This window comes from Colletotrichum graminicola (assembly GCF_000149035.1).
Source record: "Colletotrichum graminicola M1.001 genomic scaffold supercont1.16, whole genome shotgun sequence".
In the NCBI taxonomy this organism is placed as follows: Eukaryota; Fungi; Ascomycota; class Sordariomycetes; order Glomerellales; family Glomerellaceae; genus Colletotrichum; species Colletotrichum graminicola.
In genome coordinates this window covers 382,930-410,077 of record NW_007361020.1, presented here as the reverse complement: position 1 = coordinate 410,077, position 27,148 = coordinate 382,930, and the positions used below count along the sequence as shown (strand labels likewise).

At 55.5% G+C, this 27,148-nt stretch overlaps 10 protein-coding genes across 10 annotated transcripts; 5 read left to right on the top strand and 5 right to left on the bottom strand.

The window, feature by feature from the left end:
- Positions 1 to 1,753: 1,753 nt before the first annotated feature.
- GLRG_04931 (alkaline phosphatase) lies at positions 1,754 to 3,959 on the top strand (the record flags this gene model as incomplete). Its single annotated transcript, XM_008095616.1, has 5 exons — positions 1,754 to 2,296; positions 2,346 to 2,530; positions 2,580 to 2,658; positions 2,711 to 3,384; positions 3,434 to 3,959. 5 exons carry the CDS (start codon positions 1,754 to 1,756, stop codon positions 3,957 to 3,959), a joined length of 2,007 nt encoding a protein of 668 aa, XP_008093807.1.
- A 928-nt stretch (positions 3,960 to 4,887) lies between these two features.
- On the bottom strand, positions 4,888 to 5,643 carry GLRG_04930 (CutC family protein; the record flags this gene model as incomplete). The annotated part of the gene is made up of 1 exon (XM_008095615.1): positions 4,888 to 5,643. The coding sequence occupies one exon, from the start codon at positions 5,641 to 5,643 to the stop codon at positions 4,888 to 4,890; it is 756 nt and encodes a 251-aa protein (XP_008093806.1).
- Positions 5,644 to 6,494: 851 nt separating this feature from the next.
- On the bottom strand, positions 6,495 to 8,045 carry GLRG_04929 (uncharacterized protein; the record flags this gene model as incomplete). Its single annotated transcript, XM_008095614.1, has 1 exon — positions 6,495 to 8,045. One exon carries the CDS (start codon positions 8,043 to 8,045, stop codon positions 6,495 to 6,497), a length of 1,551 nt encoding a protein of 516 aa, XP_008093805.1.
- A 1,537-nt stretch (positions 8,046 to 9,582) lies between these two features.
- On the bottom strand, positions 9,583 to 10,233 carry GLRG_04928 (HAD superfamily phosphatase; the record flags this gene model as incomplete). Its single annotated transcript, XM_008095613.1, has 2 exons — positions 9,583 to 9,960; positions 10,012 to 10,233. 2 exons carry the CDS (start codon positions 10,231 to 10,233, stop codon positions 9,583 to 9,585), a joined length of 600 nt encoding a protein of 199 aa, XP_008093804.1.
- A 1,066-nt stretch (positions 10,234 to 11,299) lies between these two features.
- GLRG_04927 (origin recognition complex subunit 2) lies at positions 11,300 to 13,067 on the top strand (the record flags this gene model as incomplete). Its single annotated transcript, XM_008095612.1, has 2 exons — positions 11,300 to 12,900; positions 12,953 to 13,067. The coding sequence occupies 2 exons, from the start codon at positions 11,300 to 11,302 to the stop codon at positions 13,065 to 13,067; spliced, it is 1,716 nt and encodes a 571-aa protein (XP_008093803.1).
- A 283-nt stretch (positions 13,068 to 13,350) lies between these two features.
- GLRG_04926 (cytidylyltransferase) lies at positions 13,351 to 16,071 on the bottom strand (the record flags this gene model as incomplete). Its single annotated transcript, XM_008095611.1, has 2 exons — positions 13,351 to 15,449; positions 15,498 to 16,071. 2 exons carry the CDS (start codon positions 16,069 to 16,071, stop codon positions 13,351 to 13,353), a joined length of 2,673 nt encoding a protein of 890 aa, XP_008093802.1.
- A 4,441-nt stretch (positions 16,072 to 20,512) lies between these two features.
- GLRG_04925 (uncharacterized protein) lies at positions 20,513 to 22,016 on the top strand (the record flags this gene model as incomplete). The annotated part of the gene is made up of 2 exons (XM_008095610.1): positions 20,513 to 21,551; positions 21,736 to 22,016. The coding sequence occupies 2 exons, from the start codon at positions 20,513 to 20,515 to the stop codon at positions 22,014 to 22,016; spliced, it is 1,320 nt and encodes a 439-aa protein (XP_008093801.1).
- Positions 22,017 to 22,728: 712 nt separating this feature from the next.
- On the bottom strand, positions 22,729 to 23,323 carry GLRG_04924 (uncharacterized protein; the record flags this gene model as incomplete). The annotated part of the gene is made up of 2 exons (XM_008095609.1): positions 22,729 to 22,863; positions 22,973 to 23,323. 2 exons carry the CDS (start codon positions 23,321 to 23,323, stop codon positions 22,729 to 22,731), a joined length of 486 nt encoding a protein of 161 aa, XP_008093800.1.
- A 1,063-nt stretch (positions 23,324 to 24,386) lies between these two features.
- GLRG_04923 (amino acid permease) lies at positions 24,387 to 26,300 on the top strand (the record flags this gene model as incomplete). The annotated part of the gene is made up of 2 exons (XM_008095608.1): positions 24,387 to 25,409; positions 25,458 to 26,300. The coding sequence occupies 2 exons, from the start codon at positions 24,387 to 24,389 to the stop codon at positions 26,298 to 26,300; spliced, it is 1,866 nt and encodes a 621-aa protein (XP_008093799.1).
- Positions 26,301 to 26,486: 186 nt separating this feature from the next.
- GLRG_04922 (uncharacterized protein) lies at positions 26,487 to 26,732 on the top strand (the record flags this gene model as incomplete). The annotated part of the gene is made up of 1 exon (XM_008095607.1): positions 26,487 to 26,732. One exon carries the CDS (start codon positions 26,487 to 26,489, stop codon positions 26,730 to 26,732), a length of 246 nt encoding a protein of 81 aa, XP_008093798.1.
- Between the last annotated feature and the right edge of the window lie 416 nt (positions 26,733 to 27,148).

Below are 27,148 nucleotides of genomic sequence, written 5' to 3'. Positions count from 1 at the left end.
GATGAGCATTCATCTTACCTTTGCTTAGACTTGGTATGAGCGACGGCATGGTGTTCGGAAAAAGTTGTACAACATTTGTGATGCACTGTACATATTAGCCTTGAGTAGATGTCAGATTACTAATGTAATGTTGAGAAAAGAGGTTACTTTCATACTTGCACGACACTGTCTGCGTGCAGTCGTCCCGGGACTGGCCGTGCCATTAACTTCTTGTGAAAGAGTGTTCAACCGATCCCCTCTACGTAACCTCGACCGTTATCAAACGACAGACTGATGAAGATTGGCGCTTTAAGCTAGATTTATTCGAGGTCCGCCCTGCAGTTGAAGTGAGACACTTTGCGCGCCTTCAGGACCGCGGCATGATGCATGTGTTAGCTAACCTTTCGGATCCTCCCTCCCCCCCCCCCCAGCTCGTCGCTGGACAAAAGGACCACCACTGCTTTGAGTTGTCGCCAGCCTCGCCAAAGCACCAGTCTTGACCACCGGCTCGTTCCACGAATGGATCTCGAATCGTTGACCTTGTGCTGCTGCTTGTCTTATCAATAGAAGCCTAGAACATACCTCACATCCATGGAGGCAGACAATGCCATGAAGCTTTTCTAGGGCGGACCATGTGTTGCCCAGAGGCTTTAGCCAATGACTGTCCCCCGAAAAGACCAAGTAAACTCGAATCCTGGTGAGGTCTGGCTCCGGGAAAACGTTCGGGCTTGGCCGCTTTGTTCCTCGGCGTTTTGTCTGAAGACAGTCCCTCGAGCAAACACTTCTGCGTCGCATCTGCCCTTTGGTCCGCTCTCCATGGCATCTTGATTTATGCAAACATACTCGAACGATTTTAACTATGATTCAATAAAGTTTCCCAAACGAGATGGTGAACTTATGCCCTTGATGCTCGCACCACCTACCCTACCCAGTCTCCGACTTACATGGCAAGCAGCCAATCAGAGATCGCGTTCAGCCCACGAGGTCTATGCGAATAAACATGACCGGCCCTTTTGTTCTACGGTATCGGGACTCCATCTCTCGATGATCTAGCGGCAGCCCCACTAGCGGACAGAAATGAGGGCATTGACAAATCACCGTTCTCTTTCTAAGGTATCGAATTCCTTCCGAGCTCGCGACCCTTGACCTGCAGCGCCAAGTAGACGCCACATGACGCCGTGCATCTCTTCCAACCTTGATATCCCATGCTTCTAAGCTTCATCCCCAATCCGCCGACCGACGATGCAGCTTCCTCTTGCTATCCCTGGCATAATATCCGCCTCCTGTCGTTGACAAGAGCCTTGGCGTTGGATGCCCCAATATGCACAGCTTTCAAGTCGCGCAACACGTGCCTCTTCCGCTCACAACGAGCCGTGAAGTTGCAGAAGGGTCCCTTCGTCCCAACACCTCGTCTCCAACGTCGTCATGACATCGGCCCTCCTGCCTCTCTACGAGCCAATGGCATGTCGACGTTGGGACTCAGGCGACGGAATCACACCCAACGCGTTGGTCCAAAGTTCCTCCAGCTGGGATTGCCAAGGGACAATCTGCAGTTATCACCCGGGCTCCAGCGATCCTTGACCCGCGAATGCGAGGATCCGCGAACTCTCGGCGGGGTTTAGAATTCACTCACATGGGACGACTTTTTTCTACTCGCTGTAGTATATAAGCTCTCGGTCACCAGAAAGCTTCTCCCCAGCTCGGAAGCTCTCTCCTCACGCCTCCCTATTCACTCCGACTCCATTGACAGCCAGTTCATCGCGGTGGGATCAACATGATGACAAAGCTCAGCCCTATTGCAGTCCTTGCTGTGTCGCTGTCTCTCGTGTCAGCGCAGACCTACCAGCGGCTCGGAACCTGTCCAGACCTTGGCTGCGTCCTGCCGCCCGACCAGTCGGACTTCCTCCCCGGTCAGCTCTTCGACCTCCGTGTCGAGGTCCATGCGCCCGTAAACGGCTCTGAGGCCTTCAACAACGGCGTCCCCGATGAGTCCTTCACGGTCAGCATCGCAAAGGAGGGCGCCGAGGCCAAGAGCCTGGCCGACTTCTTCGGTGTCGAGGAGCCCGAGCTCGAGAAGTGGTCTTTCGGTTGGTACGAGGACCTCTTCGCCGAGGACGCGAAGCAGAAAAGCATGGTCAATGTGGCCTCCAAGATATGGCGCCACATCAGTCTGTACGAGCCCGGCAACTACGAGGTCATTCTCAAGTACTACGATGGCAGGACCACCACCGCCAACTGGGTTGTGCGACCTTTGGCGACGGAGAAGAAGGCCAAGAACGTCATCTTCTTCATCGGTGACGGCATGACCACAAACATGGTTCTTGTACCCATACACACTCGTCCAAACCGCTTCTAACACGCCACAGGTCACTGCCGCCCGTCTCCTCGGTCACAAGAGTGTCAACGGAAAGTACCAGACCACCCTGGCTCTGGACAAGTTCCCTGTCCTCGGCCACCAGATGACGCATTCCATCGACAGCTACATCACCGACTCTGCCAACTCTGCGTCTGCGCTGTACTCTGGCCACAAGAGCACCGTTAACGCCATGGGGTGAGCCCGGTCATGGATGCTATCTGACGGCTTTTGCTGACTGTGCTAGTGTCTACGCCGACTCTTCTCCCGACGCCTTCGACGACCCCAAGGTCGAGACCATTGTTGAGCTGATTCACCGTATCTGGGTATGTTGGTCAAAGACTTGCAAATCGAGGGGGTGATGTACTGACTTCGTAGGGTTCCGCCTGGGGTGCCGTCTCTACCGCTTTCATTGCCGACGCCACTCCCATTGCCCTGACCGCGCACACCCGATCCCGCTCCCTGTACGGACCCCTGATTGATCAGGCCCTTAACGGTCTCACCAACTACACTTGGACCAAAATGAACGGTCCCGATGTCTACCTTGGCGGCGGTGCCGAGCAGTTCTACCCCGGCACGGGCTCTTACCAGGGCAAGAACTACTATGAGGAGTTCGCCAACAAGGGCTATACCGTCGCCCTTAACAAGACCTCCCTCGAGGCTGCCAGCGCCAACGAGAAGCTCCTCGGGATCTTCACCCAGGGCAACCTTCCCGTCTGGCTCGACCGCAACGTTCTCACCGAGAATCTGGGGGAGCTCACCAATGATCCCAGTGGCAACGAGAGCGCTGCCCTTGACATCCCCGGCCTCAAGGAGATGACCCTTAAGGCTGTCGAGACCCTCCATAACCGTGGCGGTGACAAGGGTTTCTTCTTGATGTCCGAGGCTGCCTCCATCGACAAGCAGATGCACGCCCTCGACTATGACCGCGCTCTCGGTGACCTTCTGGAGCTCGACGACACCGTCAAGGCCACTATTGAGAAGCTTGAGGAGCTCGGTATTCTCGAGGACACTCTGGTCGTTGTCTCCTCCGACCATGGCCACGGATTCGAGTGAGTTGCCCTGCCCATGTTGCACTGCTGCCAAGCTAATCTTTCAAAGTGTCTTTGGAAACGCCGACACAAAGTACCTCGCCGAGCAGGAGGACGACCGCACCAAGCGCAGGGCCGTCGGTGTCTACGCCAACTCTGGTCTGTCCCAGTACACCGTCGAGCAGCCCGGCGTCAGCTACAACACCGGCCCCAACTTCCCCCTGAACTGGAACCCCCGCTACGCCATCGCCGCCGGTGTCGGTGCCAACCCTGACCGCCGCGAGGACTACAAGTTACACGAGTCCTCCCGTACCCCCGCCGTCCCCGCCACCGACACCTCTGACTACTACGCCAACCCCAAGGATGCCGTCGATGGCTTCGTCGTTAACGGCACTCTCCCCACGAACGAGGCCCAGGGCGTCCACTCGCTCACCGACGTCGCCGTCTGGGCCCGCGGCCCCTGCCAGGAGACCTTTGGCGGCACCTACAACAACATTGACATCTTTTATAAGATGGCCAACTGCCTCGGTCTCGCGCAGCCGCGCAACGGCACGTCTCCCAGCGGCACCAGGCACAGAAGAGCCCTCGAAGCATAGGGTGAATGGACCCCCCTCTCTCTTTTTCTTCTTCTTCAAGACTAAAAAGCATGGCGGGTGGTGTTGAGTGACGAGTTTTTGATGATGCACATAATCTCTTAGGGGTTAGAGATTTGGCCACAATGGCCCTTCTAGTATTTCTAGTTATAACTTTTGAAACATAATGCCATCACATTAAATACATCTGTACCTTGACTCAAATGCGAACGCTGTTAAAGGATTGGGTTTCGTGATCTGCAGGGACGAAACCCCAACATATATATCTGGATAAGTACTTGCCTAGGCCAAATCCGTCTCCGTGACTTGATCTGAACACCGCGTCTCTAGCCAGTCGGCTTCTACCCTATTAGGTAGCTGCCCTCTTGATTGAACCCGCTGCATCATTGCGATACTGATCAACCTGATGGCCTGACCGGTGAAAGCCCCGATGGAGGAACTGAAAGAAGTTTAGTGTGTGGCGTTGCCTTGCTGGTACGTGACCTGGGATTTGATAGGGCCAAGATCGTGCCACGACAATTGCATCCAGAACGAGTTATATACAGGTCAAGCGCGTCCGCGAGGGGAATCATCTATATTGTGTACTGTTTCCTCGTTTGCAAATTGCGGCCCCTCGAATCCCATCTCGGGGACGGTTGCTCCATACGTGTGCCATGGTCGGTCTCCTCCTGACTTCATGCAGCCTTGGTGCAGGATAATTTACATCATACGTCAGGGCCCAAACTGCGCTCATCGCCCAAGAGACCATCTTTTGAGGATCATGTGTAGACCACGTCGACCTCACAACCCAGCCTGAATGTGGTAAACTCCCATCGAAGCATTCAGCCCCGTTCTGATCACTCGCCGGTCCCATGAGAGAGCACTGGGCCCCGAGGCCATCTCGGCCGATAGCCCACCCAGCTGATTCAAGCTGGTCGGGAGGAAACAGGAGTTACCTCCCGGAAAGTCTCTCCAAGATTCCCATGACCTCCTCGTCGTCAATCTGCCCCTCCTCGCACTTGGCCGTGTAGCAGCTCGAGTGCGCCCACACACCGTCTCCGAACCCGTCAACCACGTCCCCGACGTTCTCCTTCCTCACGCCGCCGCCGACGATGACCTCCAGCTTCCTCCCGCCCGCGCCCGCCTCACGCACGACCATCTCCAGCACCGCCCGGTTCGTCGCGGCTGTCCCGGGCCCGCCCGAGGTGAGGACCCCTTCGAACCCGCATGCCACCAGGTCCTTCACCGCCTTTTCGACGTCCCGGCCCTCCCCGGACCGGACGGCCTCGTCAAAGGCTCGGTGGAAGGAGCAGGCCAGCCCGCCGGCGGCCTCGACGAGCTGCCGGCTCCTCTCGACGTCCACCACCAGGGCCTCGCCGTCCCTCCGTAGCACCCCGAACACGAACCCGTCGCCCCGCTCCGCCCGCAACGCCCCGCGGAGGGCCCCGATGTCGACCGCCATGGCCGCGAGCTCGTCGCCCGTGTAGACAAAGTCGACGTCGTCGCCGGGCTTCCCCCGCGGCCGGATCATGACCCGCACGGGCACCGTGAGCCGCTCCGTCATGCCCTCGAGGTCCGCCGCCGCCGGCGTCGTGCCGCCGACGGGGTAGCTCCCCCGTGCGTTGAGCTCGATGCGCTGCGCGCCGAGCGCCTGAGCGTGCAGGGCCGAGGCGGGCGAGAAGACTGGTATTTCCAGGTTGATTGGCATTTCGGTTTTTTTGATGGGGGATGGTTGGTGGAAACTGGAGTTGGTTGCGTGGGTGAAGATAAGATTGAGATAAGGTGCATGCATGCATACATACATACAGTAGCGGGATACCCCAAGCATGACCCAGTACTAGGAACTGTTTGCTGAACGTCTCGGTTGGAGTGTCATGAAGCAGGCGGACAAGCTACTTTCGTTGGAAGAAACAGCCATTAAGAGCCTTCAATATTTTAAAGATAGTCAAACTCCTACTTTGCATTCTTTTTGTTCCCCTTGGTTTCCTCGATCCCTCATGCTCTGGCAGCAACTCCGACACCAGATCATGTTATTTTCTACTGTATATGCTTCTACTCGTTTTAGTATCCACCAAAGGACATGGGAATTCGGAGTGGTTCAAACTCATACGCAAGTCTAGTCATGGTGCATATGCTACCACGTCGGAGATGTTGAAGAAAGGGGAGACGATACAACCTCTTCTGTCAATGATACTCTATTTTCCACGTGCCTGAATACTGTTGGGTCCTGGGTAACTAGAGTCCTTGTGGGTATGTACACGTCCAAAAAGAAATAAAAAATAATGATGATGAGGAGCTCTGCGGCCCCAACGCCAATTAACCTCATCCAACCGTCAAACCCCAGTCTCATCTAGCCTGGCTAATGGGCCTCAGAGCATAGGCTCAAAATACTAATTTGATTCCTCCGAGAATTTGTTTCCGTTCTGTTCTACGCGCGTAGATCGCTCTTCTTCAGCGGGCCATCGGGGAATGACGATGTGGCCAATATAAGAGTTGCAAAATACTTGTGCACGCTCAGACAAACACCGACAAGTACCATTCAATGTCTTTGCCGGACTACTACGCCTGGCGCCAGTCGGAGGTCTTGGGAGGCTCAAACTCTTTGTCGCGTGTAGCCACCAATTGTCTCTTGGGCTCCTCCGCTGGCAACTGGGGGCTCTCCGTGTAGCTGCCGCTGTGTCTGGCCTGGTAACGAGCTTGAAGTACAGGCGACTGACTATCAGAAGCAGAAGACGCAGGCCGCTGAATGTTCCCCGGGGTAAAAGAGTCGTGATCGCGGGCAGTGGAAGAGCGACTCTTGGGGCTTGGATACTCGCCCTCCATCAAGCCATAACTGCGATCGTTGTAGCTGGTCCACGAGAAATCACGACTCTCTGGGATTTCATAGTTGGCTTCCATGGCAGAAGAGTTGCGGCCGGGAAACTTCCAATCCCGGGAGTCGCCAAATCCATGAAGTGTTGGATGACAAGGCTCATAGCCGTATGGGCCGTGAAAATGGCCAGGAGCTTGGTCGTAGAAGACCATCGGATGGCTTGGAGCGTGCTGCGGATTTTTGTGATACTCAGAATGTGGATGGAAATTTTCGCCATGGTACCCGTAGTCATAGTACTCCATCGGAGGGACATGACAGCCAAACCCAGTCGGGGTATAGTAACCAGGAGACGAACAGTAAGAGCTCGGTGCTGCGTAGTAGGCGTTGTTCCCTTGGAGAGCCTGAGAATGAACACGGCCGTGACCCTTCTTTGCGTTTCGGCCATGTCGCTGAGGTCTAACATCTGCGTACGGGTGGGCCCGGTGGTTATTTCGGTGCTTCAGAGCCCTTGAGGGAGCACTCTCGTAAGGCGAGTACTCGACGGGCGACCGAATCTGCATTTCAGATACCTCATTGTACGAGTTCATATTGGCAGCGAGACCCCGATCGTGAGGCTGTCGGATTTCCTCGAGAATTAAACGCTCGACGGGCGGAGATGTCCGGACCGGTATGCCTTGACCATACTCATTGTCAAGACCCATGTCAGCCTCGGGGGCAGGACGGTATTGGGGCGGAGCTTGGTAACGGACACGCTCGCCTGGGGATCCATCGAGAGGCCGGTTCTCCTTGTCACCCTCCTCATCCTCAAAGTCATCTGCGCACTGGTGTACGCCATCAGCCACCTCGCTAGGGCAATAGCTGAGGTTGGTTCCATCTTGGCAGTCGTTTTCCTGGTACACGTTAACCATAGACGCTGCGTCATCCCCTTGGCCGTCGACCTTAGCCTTGTCAGCCCTCTCTTCCTCCGTGGCCTTCAGGTTTCTATTGACAGCCTGTTGGTACTCGCGCACAAAAACGCCAGCGTTAGGCGAGACTCGGGCCTTGTCGATGTTCTGGAAAAAATGCTCGACTTGGTGTATGTTAGCACAGTGAAGCGGACGAGTTATGGGCGACTTACATAGACCGAGGTGGGTGTAGGTGCGTTTGGCATTGACGCCCATCAAGGACTGCATCAGTGGGGCGAGTTCCTCCCAAGTCTTGGTATGCGCAGGGCCAGTAGCGATACGTTTCTGAGACTGGGGCACAATGATACGCCAGAAAACACGTTCCTCATTGTCAGACCAAACCTTTCCACCCATCTTGGCTATTGATTGTTTCGTGAGTGGGTATATATGTAATGATACCCGAAAGTCAGAGTAAGGATGTCGCAGCCAAAAATTGAATGTAACCGTGATAAAAAGAGGGAAACCCAAATTACAGGGCTTTGATGCTGCAGATATAGTGATTCAGGTCCGAATCGAAGGTTTCTTCCGAAGGATTCTGGATGAAGAAGAGTTGAAAGCGAGCCCAATATAGATTGTGTTGATGCTCAAGGAAGGAGCTAGTGAGTAGTCGAATGTATAAGTGTGACCGAACTCTTGAGAGTTGATGTTATACGACGAACTGATATAATAGGGTGAGAGGGAAGAAGTGTGTCGTGGAATCGAGTGCGACTTTATTTGTTTGAAGGAAGGTCACTGCCGTCAGGTTGAAGTTTTATTCCTGGGATATATATCGACTGAAGGTCGCTGACGGCGGTGTGAAATGGGTCCAGTGAATCGCGGGGGCGGGTGTTAGTGAATAATCGGGTCACCAGATTATTGGTTGTTTTGGGAAGGAAACGGGATGAAAAGGTAAACGAAAAAGTGTTTCCAGATGAGACCCTGGAGTTCCAAGTCCAGGTATTGATTTTTAGTCTGGATATGTTTGAGAAAGAGCAGTTTCCTTTGAATGCCAAATCCCTGGGCATTTGAGAACCGAGGAAGGTGAGGCTGAAATGGCTGCTTTAAGTGACGACCGAGGGTGGTGGCCTCCTCCCGAACCGCTAGCATGTTGTTTCATATGGAGAAACATGTATACAGGCAATGGGCGTTTTGACCAGCAAATGTAACGAACGAGCATTTGTGAGGCATACCCATTGTAGATATGGATTCATGTTTCCGCGCTTGAAAGATTGTATTACTATATGCTAGATTTGTAAGTATGGATGGGCAGTCTGGGTCTGGGCAGATCAATTACTGCGCGATGGTAATATAGAACATTGCAGCGATCCGAATGTAGCAATACAAAAGTACAAAAGTACAAAGGAAACAAAGAGGAGTAGTTAAAGGGGTAGAATAGGGCGAGACGGAAAGCCCGAAGAGGACTTGAGAGTTAAGGGGTAATTTGAGAGGTTGACAGCGGCAAGGCTCAAAAGTGAGGGGATGGTTCAGCAGGTGAGGTGACAAAGGCAAGGATCACACAGCCAAATAGGTGAACCAAGTAACAGAAAGACATGTAGCTGAGAGAAGGGGATACATGATGATGGAACGAAAAGCGATGAGCTAGGCAGTTGAAGCTAGGGCCTTGCGCTCAGTAAAGTCAGGGGTTTCGCCTAGGTAAGATGTAGAACCGGAACCCCCCGGAAAACAGTCGAAACGCAGGGCTTAACAAATAAAAAAGAACCATCAAATAACTTGCGTGGCATATTACCTCTTACCGAGGTTTCTTAAGCCAAAGTGTGCAGGCAGTATACATCTAGGCTAGTGCTAGTGTTTACGATTGCTACTCGAAGGGACTATGCGGCTCTGGAGCCTGGTAGCCCCTGGCTACCAATGCTGCAGCCAAACGCCATTCAAGTCTCGATAACTAGTGCTGTCAGTAGAAAGCCTTCCAATTGAAGATAAGACCGCTTACAATACTCTTCTTCTCAGGTGGGACTACCCCATCTCTAATCCAGAAGCCCCAACCACCCATCATGTTGGCTAGCATCATGTCAGTGGTCAGGCGGTCGCCAACGACGGCGACCTGGGATGGATGGGAGACACCCGTCTCGGGATGATTGCGAAAGTACTCCATGATCTCAGAGCCGCACCCAGGCTTCTTGGTTTTGTGAGGGAGAACAGTGATGCCAGTTTCTTCCTCCAGCTCCTTCGCCAGCTTCAGCGAGGTGTCGTAGGATGTCGCTCCAGCCGTGTTAGACACGATGACCAGTCGGCGGCCAGGATACGTGGCCTTGAGCTTCTCGAAGCGTTCCTGGAGATTGTCAAGAGAGCGAAAAGAGAATTCGGGTCCCATTCGACGTACCTTGTAAGGTTTGTGGACTTCATTCGTGTGGGGAATCGCGAAGCAGTCGTCCTTATCGAGCACTACCGCCCGTATGTCACATTTTCGATCCTGACCCTCGAAGGCTTTGTGCAATGGTATGGGCAAGTCGTTGAATGTGGCGACAGTGTGTTGTGGTAGACATAAAGCCGGTCTAGAAAATAACTTGAAAATATTCACCGTGCCTGAGAGGTTGAGATTCATCTTGAACGACGCCCACGATGTGAGATTGTGGAGAGATGACGTCTGTGTGGTTGGACTGGAGAGACGATAGAAATTTGGCTTGCGGGAAGGAGCTTGGACCCCTGCCAGATAAGTGACAGCTACCCCTGGAGATGGATAAGATAAGCTTAGTCGCGTATTTGTGCAGATAACCCCTTTTGAAGAGTATTTAGCAGTGAATGATCTTGCCATTGACTTGGCCCGTTTGAACCAAGCTGGTTTTTTTTCTTCTTTTCTTTCTTTCTGTCCTTTTTTGAGCATAATACACGAGCTAACTGGTAGTTGATTTTTTTTTTCTGATTTTTTATTCTATTTTGTGAGTTGGAGCCAGTATAAATTACCCCTATCCCAAAATTATATTAGGAGCAAGACCTGGTGAACTGGAAAGCAGCAGTTGACTGGCACGACGTTACCTGCATCCGCTCTCTCGGCTCATGCATTTTTTTTTCAAACCCTGTGAAACCCCGCGACAGCGGTATACCTAGCCTACTCGACAGGATTGCAGCGAGGCTAACTATAATGCTCCTTCAACAAGCTTTGGTGATGATATCAGCGTGAGACTGCCAGTGGTTTAGAAAGACACGCTTGATCAATGACACCTCTGCTACTTCAATGGGTGCAGGCAAAAGTCGCCCATTCAGATGCCTTGCAACCGATGACTATTTCGCCCAAGTACATCTCTCCAGGGAACGCTACGAAAACCCGCATGGAGTCCATTCCATCCCACAACAACCAGTGACATGGAATCAACATCCCAATCTGGTGCTTGGTTAGATTTCGTACAGCGTTGGAAACATGGCATGAACTGTAGGTTAATGGTTGGGTTGTAGTAGTACGGAGTACTTGCGCCTGTGCTGTGAGTTAGGCACGCTAGCGTCCTCAACTCAATTAGAGCCATGGACCCACACAGAAACCTCCCCTCGACTTCACGTTTTCGCGTCTGCGCGTCTTCCGTTGCCGTGCCGTCAGAAACCGCAATATTTACAACAGCCTGCCATTGGACCCCTCACGTCACCAAACCCGGACAGGCAACGACCCGACTTCGATCATGGCGCGCAACAGAACAACCGAGCCCGGCGTAAGTGACTCTCCAAGCGGGAGACTGAGCCAAAAACGCTCCCGCCAGCAAGTGCAGGACGAAACCAACGAGGAGCCTGTGAACGGCACTCCCTCGAAGCGGAGACGTCAAGCTGCACCAGTCGACCCGTACGAAATACCCTCTGACAACGATGATGACGACGACGGAGAGGAGGAGGAAGAGGAGGAGGGGAAGAAGGACAAGCACCCCGAACCAGAAACCGAGAACCAAACCCCAAAGAAACGACGGGGCCGCCCGCCCAAACCCGCGACCCCTTTAGCCAACGGCACCGTTACACCCTCGAAACGGCGGCAGGTGAACGCCCTAGTGACGCCGTCAAAGGCCATAACACCGAGGAGGAGACAGGCGGCAGACCGCTCTGCACGGCGGAAGAGCGCTCGGTCCCTCATTCAGAGCGTCATCGCCGACGATAGCGAAGACGACGACGAGGGCCTGGCCCGGAAGATCTACGAATCCAGCGAAGACGAAGACGAGGGGACAGATGGACAAGACGCGCTGCCCGCAGAGGCTATCACGCAACCCTCCGAACCAGACACACCTTCCGCAACGCCCTCACGCCGCCGAGGCCGCCCGCGCAAGCAACCAGCGCCGAAATCCCCGACCCCGCCCCGCGACCTTCCTCCTCACGAGCTCTACTTCGAGCACAACAAGCCCGGCCGCCCAAAGACGTCGCACAACACCCTCGCATCCCTGGAGTTCCTCACGCACGACGAGTACTTTGACCTTCTCCGCGCTCGAGATGAGCCCCACACCGAGGACCTTGCCTACCTGCAGTCGCTCCACGAGGCCTCGTTCGAGCAGTGGCGCTTCGAGCTTGCTCAGGGGTTCAGTCTGTGTCTCTACGGCCAGGGCTCGAAGCGCGACCTCGCGAGAAAGCTGGCGGAGCACCTGCACGCCGTGGACCCGAAGGCGTCCATCGTGGTGGTCAACGGCTACGTCCGCACCATCACGGCGCGCGACGTCTTCACCACGTTGGCCTCGGCACTCAGTCCGTCCCTCAAACTGCCCGCTCAGCCGACAGCAATGGTCCAGACCCTCTCGTCCGCCCTTGCCGCATCGCCCACCCACCTGACGATCATCCTAAACTCTATCGACGCCGTACCCCTGCGCAAGCCGGCGACGCAGCAGCTCCTCTCCCAACTCGCCGCCCACCCGCGCATCCGCCTCGTCGCGACGGCCGACACGCCCTCCTTCCCGCTGCTGTGGGACGCCGCCCAGCGCACGTCGTTCAACTTCCTCTTCCACGACTGCACCACCCTCCAACCGCTGGACGTCGAGCTGGACCCAGTCGACGACGTGCACGAGCTGCTCGGCCGCAAGGCTCGCCGCGTCAACGGCAAGGACGGCGTCGTCTTCGTCCTGCGCTCGCTGCCCGAGAACGGCAAAAAATTGTTCCAGCTGCTCGTCATCGAGGTCCTGTCCGCCATGGACGACGGCGACCAGCAGCCCGGAGCGGAGAACCCGGGCGTGGAGTACCGCATGGTGTACAACAAGGCCGTCGAGGAATTCATCTGTAGTTCCGAGATGGCCTTCCGCACCTTGTTGAAGGAGTACGTATACGTCCCTCACCCGATCCGTGTGGCCTTGATTGACAAGTTGCAGATTCCACGATCACCAGATCGTCACCAGCAGGAAGGATGCGCTCGGTACGGAACTGCTGGGCATCCCGTTCCGGCGGGAGGAACTCGAGGCCATCCTTGAGGAGTTGATGTCATGATCCAAGACGGGACGGAAGCTGGGGGGCTTGTTTTATTTTACCCAATTTACCGAAATATTTTAAAAGGGGGCACAGCGTGATATTTCGTCAAGTGCGGACGGGGGAGTAACAAAATTAGCATAGGCCACGGCCCACTTCAATCACATGGCAGCGTTATGGCAAGATATACAAGAACAAAGACATTGCATTCGTAATGGTCATGATCCCCTCGGGGATAGTCTAGGAGTGTTTTCAAGCCCAACCGATCCCATGAAACCGTGAAACGCCCCCCCCCGTAGCCCCTCTACATCCCGACACTTTTAACACACGTCCAGAGCACCACCGGCACAATAACGTTATCGTTTCCGCCGGTCAAGACGGCCTCTGTCAAGCTCGCCATGCTCGCGCAGAAGCCTGCGTTGCGGGCAGCCGCCGGCCAAGCGACCTGCTGCTCCTCAGCGACGGGCCAGCCTCCGGCCCTCAGCCATGTTGTCGCCGCCATGAGACCGATAAACACAGCAGCGGCAAAGGCCAAGCTGCCCTCCAGGCTCTTGCCGCCACCCCATACCCACTTCCTGTGTCCGTAACGACGGCCGATGAGGGAGGCGGCTGCGTCGCCCAAGCCGACACAGACCACGCCCGCCACCATGCTCACTTCGCGCGTTGGCACCTCCCAGCCGGTAAGGTAGCCGCTGCCGGTGCGCGGGAGGGTCGCCAGTGACAGCCACAGCGGGATGGCGCAGCCGATCAACAGGAATATGTGGGAAATAACGACAGGGCCTTTATGGTCTCTTCCGTCAACGTAAGGTGTGAGGAAAGAGGCAATGGGTCTTGACAAAGGCGGTAGCTGACTCGCTCGCAGCAGATCAAGAATGAGGAATATCGAGAGGACCAGGGATAGTGCCAGAGCCGCAAAAACGGGGTCAACATACGTTGCTGGTAGGAACATGCCGACCATCATGAAGTGGAATACTTTTCGCCTCGTGTCTACTTCGTACTTGGGGTCTAAGCGGATGACCACAGCCAAGCCAACGACAACAATGGCAAGCCAGTAAGCACTCAGCAGCAGTCGCGTATTTGCCTCGCCAAAGTCGGAAAGCCGGATGCGCTGCACCCAGCCTAAGTGACAAGCCCCCTTTGCATCCTCGTCTTGGCGCGTGGGTAAACAAATCCATCTCTCAAGATTTGCCTCCACGACTTTGAATCGGAACCACGGCAGCTCGCCAAAGAGGTACCCCAGCGCCCACCCGACAGGCTCGCTACCTTTCAGGGCATACCTGCCGATGTACTCTCTCACGGGCACCAGGATGATGGCGAGGATGCAAACGTAAACATAGGTGGCGTAGCTCCACTTCCTCATCGTGGCTTGTGCCTCCGTCAGTTTGAAAAACGAGCGAACAGTTGTCGAAGCGGTACGCTTCCTACGGCCTGCCGATGTGTGGGTCAGGGACCTTCGAGGCCGCGGCCGTTGCACGGCGTGTGGGAAGGTATTGCGCCGCCCAACGGCGGTGCCATCTGGTGATTCTGGAGACTTGCCGTCCGAAAAGCCGTTTGGCTTGCGGTCTGCTTGAGATGACGTGTCGGCCGTGCCCAACGTTCTCACTCTCATCTGTCTTCCCAATGGCCCATTGACTATTTCGTCCTCAGAGTCGCCCAGCTCCGAGGCCGATTCCTCCAGCGACGAACCCAGCAGCTCATGCTTGAAGCGGCGTATAGACAAGCCCTCGGAGAGGAACCCAAAGACGGATGTCTTCTTCGAAGGCGTCGCAACCCGGCTAAAGCGCAGCCTTGGAACCCTAGCCAAGGCGATCCCCCTTGAAATCACCGGTCCGCAGATGACGAGGACACCCACGCCGCCTCCCCAGAGGAGTGCCTGGAGGATGGTGGCTTGGGGTGAGTGTGCAAGAAGCAATACGTTGATCAAGGCGATCGATAGTAGCTGTAGCTCGGCTGTAAGCAGGCTCGTCGTTGTAAGGTAATGCAGCACCGCGAGGAGTGTTTGGTGCAGCGGGTAGAGAAGAACAGCCGTCTCTGGGGAGATGGCTGGCCTTGCGTACGACGTGAGTGTCCACTGGTGTGACATCCAGATTGGTACGCAGGAGAGAACCCATTGAAAGGGGTTGATTGCTTCGTGGGCTCGCGCCGTAGGAATTAGATATTTCGGTATCGAAGAAATGCTTAGAACGACGTTTAAAGGTATGGCCGCCAAGTTGTCGGGGGATATTAACAGTGACACCAGCATCGTCACGGAAGGCGGATACAAAATAGGGGCGGGATCGAAAACGGCGGGCACGGCAACCGGCAACTTTTTGGATGTAGTCCTTTGCCGAAACGACCATGCAATCAGCCGAAGGGGGTAGAGCGCCATGAGCGACGTAATCAGCGTGGCCAGAAAGCGCAGTTCTACATATTGTGAGCTTAGAATGGATCGGCGAACCGAATATCACGTACCTTGAGTCCAGGCGGAGAAAATGGGCTTCACCTTTGGATTCGACCGAACTACGGCAAAGAGGGAGCCAACAATGATGAACTCGGACACGCGGCGAATGAGCTCCTTGCTGCGCCGGTAATTGCGATCGTTAAGAAACCTGCGAGCCTCTTTCCGGTCCTCTTTTTCCTTCTGTCGCTGGAGGGCATATTCTTCCTGGTCTGGAGAGAACAAGGGCGTGGATGCGCCCGAGAAGAGTTCATTACGGCCCCTCAGCCCCTTGTGCAAGCGCACCTTGGGCGCAGGAAGCCCCTTAAGGAAATGCTCATCGTCGGCTTCGGTGCCGCTATCGCTCCCCTGGGACGAGTCCTTTGTGAAGGAGGGGAAAGGAGACGGTGTTCGGCTCGAGTCTGTGGACGAGGTCCTCGGCGGCGTCGGTGTCGCATTAGACGGGTGGCAAGTCAGGCGATGAGCGGGGTGGGGGAGCTCTGTATTGAGGTGGTGGTAAGGATGGGGAGATCTACTGAGGGTTCGGATGTCATCGTTTTCTTCCTTGTCGTGGGCGAAGAGAGCGGTTGGGTCGAGGTGCTCGGGCATGACGAAGCTATGGCATTGGAGAGGGTTGCGCCAGCGTTCATCCACAAGTCATCAAAGGTACTGGGGGCGGATGTTGGCGCTGCTGAGCAACATGGGATTGGATAAGAGTAATGCCACAGGTGTGAGAGTGATTCGAATGTTGTTTTGTTGATGTTGTTTGGTCAAGTCAGACCATTGGGGGTTGGGGATGGGGGGGAGAGACTGACGGCGGGAAAGAAAGCGGAAGTGGGGAGCTCCCATCACATGAAAGATACAAAAATGGTTGCGAACCGCTACCTAGTTGGAGCTGTGCTGTCATCTGGGCCGGGCTAACCCATACACGTGTAGTGCAATACTGGAAGCATCGGTCTGTGTTGGGAAAGCGGACCATCAACCGCGCGGCGCCAGGGAGGGATGCGACTGGACGGGACGGCACAGTGACAACGACAGCAACAGCGGGCGATGGACAAGACGGCATCCCCACCGGATTTTCCAGGTGCACGAGCCACAAGACCAAACACAAACAGCACAGCCAGTGCCAGTGCCAGTGAGTGGCTAAGTCAAGGTCGCTCCTACCACCATGCTGCTGCGTGGGCGCGCTCGAGCTGAGGGTGAGGAAGGAAGGATGAGGTCAACATCCTTCCGCCGGGACCGAGGACGGGTCCTTCGCTCGCGAGACTGCCAGACGAGAAACCCCCGCAGTCAAGCACTCAACTCAAAACAGCACGCTCGCAATATGAAAGGCTGATTCATCAATGAAAGACAAGGCGCCGGTGACCTCATTCCCGGCATCCGGTGAGGCGATAGCCGATTACTTGTGCGGTATGCTGCTCATTTTTGCAAGCATCGCCCGGTGGTTGCCGCTCTTGCCAAGGACGGCAGCAATGTTGACTTTACTGTGTCATTTTTAACATTTTCAAACCACCGTAGGTGCGTAGGTACTCTCGACTCGACACAGGCCACGACAGAGCACACAACCAGTCTCCCGCCCTTTTGAAACGAAAAACTCAATTGAGCGGCCAGCCGGGTATCCGACCTACCCTGCGTTGCTTGGCATTGTTTGTTGGACCGGAACACATAACACGTTGGCCCCATCCCACAATGGCCAAGTAATCACAGTGCACCATCTAAACGGGGTACGTGTACTCTTCCTATTCAACCCTCACCTCACCTCATGATGATGTAGAATCGACAAAACTGTTTCCACTGTCGGCTTGCAAGAAGAGGTTGCCATGTTGCGAAACAGTGGGCTGCTGACGAAATGGCCAAGGGCCGACGTGGGTCGCTCCAGAGGATTAATTGGAGAAGGAGTCGACGCGTCCATTGTGCCCGTATAATCCAGCCGGAGTACGGATACGGATACTGCTTTTCGAATTCGTCAAACGGCGCCGCCAACAAAAAAGCCTTGCAAAAGATATCCGTCCATTGGATAGGTATTGCACTTACTAGGATCGTGGGGCGGCCGTGTCGGACGTTGACCGTCTCCCAATCTCGGATGGAGACTACCATCTACGGATACTGTTAGTAGCAGGTATCCTCACGTCCAGAGCCTCAGCCTCTTTTTCTCCAATCCGCTACGCTAGTACCCGGAAGCTCTAGCGGGCCACGAAGCCTGCATCGGCATCGCGATTACCATAATGGTCGGAGCCCGGCATTCGGCTGTCTCGTGAGAGAGGGCCGCATCTCGTATCACCTGGTCCCTGCAGCGACCCAGGGATTGGTTGGTAGTGTAGTGGACTGGGGGTATGCTGGAGAAACGACAGCACAGGGCCGCTCACCCCAAACCCGAACGAGAGAATGGGTAAAGGAAAGTCAAAATACGAGAGGCTCTGTCAGCCCCATCATGGCGGTTCCGAGAGAGAGTGGCTGCCTCTTGGTAATTGGTTTGATACATAGGGTGACGACACACCCTCTGATGGGCCGGGTCTCTGTTTCACACGCACGTAAACAGGAGGTCAAATGGGGCTGAGATATCGTACAGCGGCTTCAGGTGCACAACGCTTCAAACGGGCAACCATCACAGCCACCTCCATTGAGGGCAAAACCGGGTGTCCAGACCAGATGGGTACACCTTGTACGGAGTACAGGTATACCCGAAGTGTAGTCGCACTCACCGTTTAGTGTTGCACGTCGGATTCAGGTACACGGGCAGGGAGCGTTCGCTTCGTAAAATCATCTATCGAAGCCCAAACGGGGCATATGTCTGCAAACGCGAACTAGAGGGAGCGATATTGAGGCTCTATCGATCGGGTGGTAGGGAAACTGAGGCCGAAAAACGAAAAAAGAAAAATACGGGAGTTATCAGCCATCTCCCTTGGGAGCCGCGGGCGGTGGGTTCGTAATCGACCTACCTGCATGCAGCGCCAGCATGGTGGATGTCGCAAAAGCTGCAGCACCAAGACCACCCCCCCCCCCCGGGGCACTCGCTCGCTAGGGCGGCTGGGTGCAGGCCCCGAGAGTCAGCGACTGCGCAGAGTATTCATGCAACCAAAAGTGACGACGATGCGAAGGTTGAAACCAATTGGACGGCAAAGCTCCGTGATCCTACTGATCAGCATATGTCTGCATGAGCATTGGCTGGGTCACCAACTGCGCCGTCGCAAGTCATCAAGACTAATGTTGACACAGACTAGGTGGGCTCGTATCATCTTTGAAGGCACCCCATGCTCAACCAGATTGTACAAATGTGTAGGACATTGAATCAGACGGACAATGCTTTCTATGCCCTACCTCCGGAGACGATATCCGTATATGGCACGGATATCTGGAGGCCTACTGTGATGTCACCGCTCACATGATCATGACAGAGAACCAAAACAGCAGGTAAACAAGCAAGCGGCGTCAGACAGTGCTCTGGACGGGGATCTCACGGACGGAGAGACATGCCTTTCGTAGAGGACGCGCCGGGGAGGTGTAAACGGGCATTCGACATCATTCTTGACCCATATTGGGAGATGACGGGAGAAGGGGGGAGAAAATCCAGCTGGAACCGAGGATTAACGGTGACGGTAGCTAGTGGGAACCTGCCTGTCGATCCCTGTGCGGCGGCCCTTGTCAGCACCAGCTGCCTGGCCCCCCGGCAAGACACAAAGAGAGAGAGAGAGAGAGAGCGCGCGCGTGTGTGTGTATGTGTGTGTGTGTGATGGAAGAGTGGATGGATTAGTGGAAACTGGTATCCGTAGTTCGGTTCTTTACGTACTATGTACACTTACTTGGAAGGTAGTCCGCGGGGGCGCATTGCACTGGGCAACTGGGAACTTTTTCCCCCATTCGTTTTTGAAGGGGGACCGCCGTCCGGATCTACCAGGTGTGGCTACGTAACTCGCCAAAGAAAAGAAAGGAAATAGAGCTACCTACTGTACATAGCGTGATGGGTATGATGGGATGAATAGGTAGGTCGACCTGAGTTGGGCCGATAAGACAGGGGGTACGCGTAGATGCGTCGCCGGAGCGGCGAAACAGGGAATTTTCTATGTATAGTGTAGGTGATGTACCTATATGCACAAAGATGGGTGTCCAAGACTTGCTCCCACCCCCAGTCGGCTGGAGGGGCCGCCGGTGTGTGCAGTTCTGTCTGCCTGGCCTAGGATCATCTTCGACAGGTTTAAACGCCAATCCCTCCCCCCTCGCCCTGATGACTTCTTGTTCTCTCGTCCGATCATCCGTCTTGTCTCTCGCCATCCATTCTCTCGTTCGACTCGGAAACAAAACAAGAAAAAAAAACCTACTCGGTGGTTTTGTTTAAGACGCTCGCTCACAGCGCCTCATCGCCACCTCGTACCTGATTCTCACCACCAACTGTTGCGACTCACATTCCTCGGCGTGCACTCTGTGAGATTGGCGGACTTCGCATCAATCTGCGCTCATACCCGTCGAAAGGCTCAAACATTGATCAACAGGCTCGACCTGTCTGGGTATAGTTGCGTTCTTCTCAAAACGATAAACAACCACCTGGGAAGGTTTTCCGTTCCTTCTGGCTTCTTCTGACAGCGGAACCCTGGGCTCGAAGCACACGCCGTCTTACACTACGCTAGCCTGCCCGGGTCTCACCTCAACACGCCAGCCACCAACAAAGAGTTTCGGCCGGCCAGGTCCCACGCCGTATCATTCTCTTGGATCGTCCATTTGCCCCATTCCCGTCACATTAGACGCGGCCGTTGCTGGCGACCTTTACAAATAACCAAACCTCTCTCCAGTGTTTGCCGCTCGGGCGTCCGTCCCCCTCTTCTCCTACACTCGCTCTTGCGTGTTTTTTTTTACCCTCTTCTCGCCGCCGCCTTTGCTGCAGCTAAGACGCTAAGTTGAGGCCTGCATATCGTCGCTGGCCTTAACCTGCATAGGTATCCGTACTTCGGACGCTATTGGGCCCTATCACGCAGTTGTTCCCCTCCTGCCGCCTTGGACAATAAGCCGACTGACTATAACAACCTCACACGCCCGGCCTTGGGTCCCGTTCGCCACCATGGCCTCCGATACCAAGTTTGACCAACGCCTAGAAGAGGGATTGCTGCCTGCCGCTGCCAACGAAAAGGGGATTTCAACCTTGAGACCAACCAGGACCTCAAACAACACCAAGATGACTGCCGCCCGCCGTGTCCTGCTTACCGTTCTGGTGTGCGGCCTCGTGACCCTCGGTCTCGCGTCCGCCATCGGTCACCGGGTGAAGCCCTGCACGAGAGATCACCAGAGGCAGGTCCTCCTTGATGGGGGAGAAGCCCAGGATCCCGCCCAAGTGGATCTCATTCACCGGTTGCTTCATGCCTACTTCCCTGAGCGCTACCAGGATGGGGTCTATCCCTCGGACAAGGACGCCATCGCTGCTTTCGAAGCGGATGATGTCGAGCTAGCCTCTGCTCTGGACCAGCTGGCGAAGCGTCAGGATAATGGCACAACCACTGCTCCGTCTGCCACCGTAGCGCCTTCGGACACTGTTGCTGCATCTCCGTCTGTCTCGTCAGCACCGCTTACGAGCGAGACCCCAGCCCCGACCCCGACTCCTACGCCGTCGCCATCGCCGTCGCCATCGCCATCGCCGTCGCCGTCCACTCCGGCAACTAGCCCCACCCCTGCCCCGGACACCAGAGTCTCTTCCACCCCGGTGCAGTCCAACACTGAGCAACAACCCACTACTCAATCACCCGAACCCGCACCTACCACCCCTTCGACTCCGGCAACGTCAGCAGCAGCACCTCCTACTTCTGGTACGTCTCAAACGGAGCAAGCCGAGGCTCCCTCTTCTACTGTTGGGCCGTCCCCTGCCTCTACTGGGTCTCCGACGACGACCAGTGGGTCTCCTTCCTCTTCTTCTCCCCCTCCCTCTTCTACTGCCCTCTCGTCTGCTCCTACTACGGCCTCTCCGGGGTCCTCGAGTGCGTCCACGCAGGGTACGTCTACTCCCCTTTCTGTCGAGACTACTGCGGTTGTGACGACCTCGTCCCCAACGATCTCCTCCCCGCCTGTATCGACCGTCTTGCCCACCAGTGTGTCTGTGTCTGTATCCGGTATGTTGTATCCGCGGTTTTGTAGCCCATCTGGGATGTTTCGCGGGCTCCGGATGGCCGTAGTGGGGGTTGTTCATGATTGATACATGGATTCTTAAGAAAAAGACCTGGACCTGATCACTCAATCCATCAGCCCAATCCGTCACCAGTTTCTTAATGCAGATTGCTAACCGACTCACAACAGACACCCCTCAGTCATCTACCGTCACTCGTGCCACTCCCCGGACGACCTCCTTCAGCGAGGTCCTGGCCACTTTTACGTCGACCGCCTCCGACGGCGACGTTGTGCTCTACACAATGACGTCTTTTGTCGCCGTGAACCCGGAAGCGACCAGCGAGCCTACCGGATCTGGCAGCAGCGGTGGCGGCGGCCTGCAGAACGCTGCCTCCCCAATCGGCGGTGTTTCGTTCTATTTGCCCTTTTCTTTGGCCGGTATCGTCGCCGGCGCCATGCTCCTGCTATAAAGCAGTCGAGCGTCATTTCTGGCACTGCCATCCCCATTTTATATAACATAACCATTCATTCCTTTTGCGCTGGTATTCTCGGCACACGGCGGCAGGCAGCGGCACATACATATCCACACATCAGCATCACTTACTCACGACATTCACGGTCTTTTTCACTCCTTGCATCAACTGGTGGACGGCACAGCACACATGACACAGCACATAGACTTTGCGCGGCAACGTGCCGCACTTTTGCGAATAATAGACATTGGAGGCATCACAAAAGAAATAGTAGCATGGCCTCGGAGCGGCAGAAGGGAGGAAACAGGTATCACGGTAGCAATTGAAGCAATTGTTGGCAGACGAAAGCAAGCAGACAAACAAATAATGATAAATCATATTTGAGACTTTTAAGATTCGAGACAGCGCGCGTGCCAGTGAAAATGAGGCCGGCATCCATGACCTTATCCCCGGGATTGTCGCATTCCAGGCGATCTCGGCAGTGAGTGTTTTTGTTTCACTGTTCAGGGGCGACGTATCCCGTGTCTGCTGTTGTGCGGAAAGAATGCTCTGACACGGGTTCCGTAAACATTTTGTTTCCTAAAGGACTTCTGGAGGGTATACACCACGAAACGCCAGGGCCCAAAATAACGCCATTCCCAAGATGCACACACATGACGCGCCCTGACGACGCCTTACCCCCCCCCCCCCCCCCCCCTTTTCTCCGTTTTTAGCCGGGTCCTATCTTGGGCATGTCGTGGTGCTCGCTCAGCTTGGATAGATACGTATTGAGTTCCTCGACACGCTCCTTGTGCGTCTTGAGCAGCTCGGGCCGGGAGCTGGACGACTCGGCGAGTTCGAGGAGCTGTGCGAGTGAGTAAGCGAACGTTCTGGACACCGAACAGCGGGCGAGGCTGGCAGAAAAGAAAAAAGATGGAAATAAAAACAAACAAAAAAAGGAGTGCGAAACGTACCCTCTTGCGCTTCCTTTCCTCGTACCGTCGCTCCGCCTCCGTCTTCCGCACGACCCGGCCGTCGTCGTTATCATCTCGATCCTCGTCGGCACCGGCCTCGGCCTCGGCTTCCAGGTCCTGGCTCACTCCGCCCTTCTTGGAATTCTTCTTCTTCCTGTCGTCGTCGTCCCCGCCAGCGGCCTCGTCGCGGTGCTTCACCAACGCGCCGCTGGTGCCGCCTTCGTCGCCCGTCTCGAGGTTCTTCTCCAGGTCGCTCTTTTCCCTTCTCTTCTTCTTCTTGGGCTTGCCGACCTTGGCGCCCTTCAGTTTGAGACCGCCGCCGACGGCCGACGCGTACTCGTCCAACGGCATCGTGTGTGGTGGTGGTCGGTAGCCTTTTCCGCGTATTGGCGTCGAGACGGGTCCGAGGTCGTGCGGTCGTCTCTCTTTCGGGTCAAGTTGTTGCGCGGTGGCGACGGGTCGCCAAGGTTATTTGTTAGCAACACAGCTTCGGCTTGTCAGGGGCTCCCCACCTCCCCCCCCCCCCCCCCCCCCCAGTCTCGATTGTCATTGCGCTCCACACTCTTAAGCCGGTGGCAGGCGCCAAGCTCCAACTTGCGGGTTCCCGTGCCGGCAAGACAACAAGGCCAATCATCGTTTGGTCCGATCGACTTTTTGAGGGTCCGAGCGGGCACGAAACTGCTGCGCAACTCGGGCTGCCTTTGCAGCAGCAGAGACAGCAAGAGTGTCGGTCTAATTTAGTGCTTCTAGCGGTCCCGTCCACCACTGCTGCCACAGTTCTTCACAGGGGGGATACACGCAAACGAGGGGCTACTATTACTACCTACCTACCTTACACATTGAGGGCTACCATACTCTCTACTCTGTGCTTTTGTCTGTCCTGAACCCGCCTTGTTCAAACCACCCCAACCTTGAACGACAAATTACCATCCCCCAAACATTAATTGTCTCCCTCTTCGTACTACCGTGTTCGTTTGCCAATCTTATTCCGACAACAGGCTCTGATCGCGCAACAAAAATATTACATTCTCCCACCCCTCTCTTCTTGCGAACATTGGCTTGCTTCGATTTTCACGTTCAAAAAGAACTCTTCTAGTGGGCATAGCTACCTACCTACCTTGGGAGAGGAGAGACGGACCCCGGCGCAACTTTATCACGACTTTTAGACGAAACGTATATGTAAAACGACGTCACAATTATCTCCAGAGACACCGCTACTCTAATATCCAATTTCGCACACACTCACTTCAGGACGCGAGAGAATCCTCTACAAGCACACCGTCACATCACACCTCGTCGGCGCAACATGCAATAGCCCCGGCACCCTCTTCCCCCAAGCTGAACTGATTCAAACGGGTCGAGAGTCGCTCACTCATCGCGATCCTCGTCACCTCGACATCCAAGCGCATCCACCATGCCGCCTTACGCTAATGTCCATTCCCACCGCGACTCCCTCGAGCTCGCCTCTCTCGCCTCCTCCTCACGCGCCGACTCCGTCGCCTCGGACATCCCATCCTCACGGCCCTCCATCTCCTCCCAAAAACTCTCCTTCGACGCCGAAGACCCCCTAGACGCCGCCAACCCGGCCTCCAACGCCAGTAGGCCCAACCGTCATGACCGCTCATACTCCGTCTCCTCGGGCTTCGACTTCGCCGCCAATCTTTTCCCCCTTAGCTCCACCGCCGGCGCGGGCGGCGGCGGCTATGCTCCCATCGGCGCGCCGACCTCGACGGCGATACAAAACGGCGGCCTGGGCGGCGGCAGCTTGGAGAAGCACAAGACGCTCACGTACCTCAACGGCTTAAGTCTGATCGTGGGGCTCATCATCGGGAGCGGCATCTTCTCCAGTCCCAGCCAGGTGAGCTCCAAGGTCGGCTCGCCCGGCGCAGCGCTGGTGGTGTGGGTGATTGCGGGCGTGCTGGCATGGACCGGCGCAGCGAGCTACGCCGAGCTGGGCGGCGCGATACCGCTGAACGGCGGTGCGCAGGTCTACCTCGCAAAGATCATGGGCGAGATGGCCGGATTTTTGTTCACATGGGTGGCAGTCTTGGTCTTGAAACCCGGTAGCGCCGCCATCGTTGCCATCATCATGGGGGAGTACCTCGTCAGGGCGGTCATCGGCGCCGAGGCGGAGAGCCTCAGTCCGTGGGTGAACAAGGCGGTGGCCATGGTGGCGCTGATCACAGTGACGCTGCTCAATTGTTTGTCGACAAAGCTGGGCACCAAGGTAAATGACTGGCTCATGTTCCTCAAGTTCATCGCGCTGCTGGGCGTAACTGTAACGGGCATCGTGGTCGCAATCACTGGCGAGACCCTGACGGGCAAGGCCAGCTTGGAGTGGAAAACCCACGAGTGGTTCGCCGGCACGTCGTCGGATCTCTCCGCTTGGGCAGTGGCACTGTATGCGGGCCTATGGGCTTACGACGGCTGGGACAACGTAAGGACCTCTCGCTGCTCGACTTAAGCATGTACTGACCTTTGGCAGACAAACTACGTCGTCGGCGAGTTTCGCAACCCGAGCCGCGACCTCCCCCGCGTCATCCACACGGCCATGCCCCTCGTGATTCTGTCTTACGTCCTGGCCAACGTCGCCTATTTCCTCGTTCTCCCCCTCGCCGCCATCAACGCCACCAACACGGTAGCGGTGCAGTTCGGGGCAAAGGTTTTTGGTTCCGTCGGCTCCCTCGTGCTTGCGCTGATCGTCTCGGCGTCTTGCTTCGGCGCTCTGAACTCGTCAACATTTACATCCTCGCGTCTCGTCTACGTTTCGGGTAAAGAGGGGTACATCCCTTCCATCTTCGGTAGCATCGGCCTGTCCCGGTCAGAAGGTCGCTCGGTGACGGTCTCCCGCACCTCGCGCGGGCGCGTATCAAATCTCCTCATTCGCGCCCTAGGCGACGACGATATGGGTCTCTTCTATACCCCCGTCTGGGCGCTCGTGCTCAACGGCCTGCTGACGGCCGCCTACATCATTGTGGGCGAGTTTGGTACTCTGCTGACCTTTTACGGAGTCGCGGGGTACACTTTTTATTTTATCACAGTCCTGGGGCTGATTATCCTTCGTGTGCGCGAGCCGCAGCTAGACCGCCCGTACAAGACGTGGATCACCACGCCCATCATCTTCTGCTGCGTCTCCCTGTTCTTGCTGAGCCGCGCCGTGTTTGCGCAGCCGCTACAGACTGTGACGGTTGTGCTGTTTGTCGTTGCCGGCGTGCCCGTCTACTTTTGGCGCATCCGCGGACGGGACCAGCAGGTCATCAAGCGTGAAACGAGGCATCGTTCGGAGAACCACGAGCGTTCATGGTGGCAGTTTTGGAAGAGGTCATGAAGAAGAGAAGCGGTTGCATAGTGTTTGCTTTCGGCTACGGGAGTGGCCTTGCTTTAAGCGGCTTTGGGTATCATTCAGCGGCATTGCCTCTTTGCGCATCACCTTTCATGAGCATTAGGATCCCAACCTCGGGATTTCGGGAGTAAGCTTTTTTTTTTCTTGGAAAACTTCGGACTAGACCCAGCGATGCTTGACGATGGCATCTGGACCGGGCAGACCGGCGTCGGAGCCAGACACGGACGAGCAGGCATAATGGACTGCAAGGCTAGCACTGCGGCCAAGAAGAAGAAGGAGGAGGAGGAGGAGGAGAAGGGGAAGAATAAGCAAGCCCGCATCAATGACAGCGGCGATGAGACCCGTGTGGGGGGGGTGTCAACGACGGCGCTCACAAAGACGTCGAATAAGCCAGATGGCTCCGGGGATGACAGATGACGATAACAGCGTGTAAACAGAACAACTTGTGGTACTTTACCCCCTTGTAATAGAAGAAATGCATACGTCTATGTGTCTGGCCTATGCTCCTCGGCAACTCATGACTCTGCTCTTCGAAGCAGCGTTGACTTGAGCCTCGATTGAGGCCGGACGAACACTCCCGAGGGTGGTGGGACAGAACAACATTTTGCATGACTCCCAGAGTGCAGCAAACCTGTCACGGCCGTCATATAACACAGTTCACCGAGGTCGCAAGTGTAGAATGTTTGCATCGCATCCGGTAACATTTCTATGTACAGTAACCTAGACTTGACTTCGGATACCCCAGAAGTGCAAATGCAGATGCCAATGCTCGGAAGCAACCATCCAAAAAAAAACAAAAAACCGTCAACGCTAAATCGTCACATATACTAAAC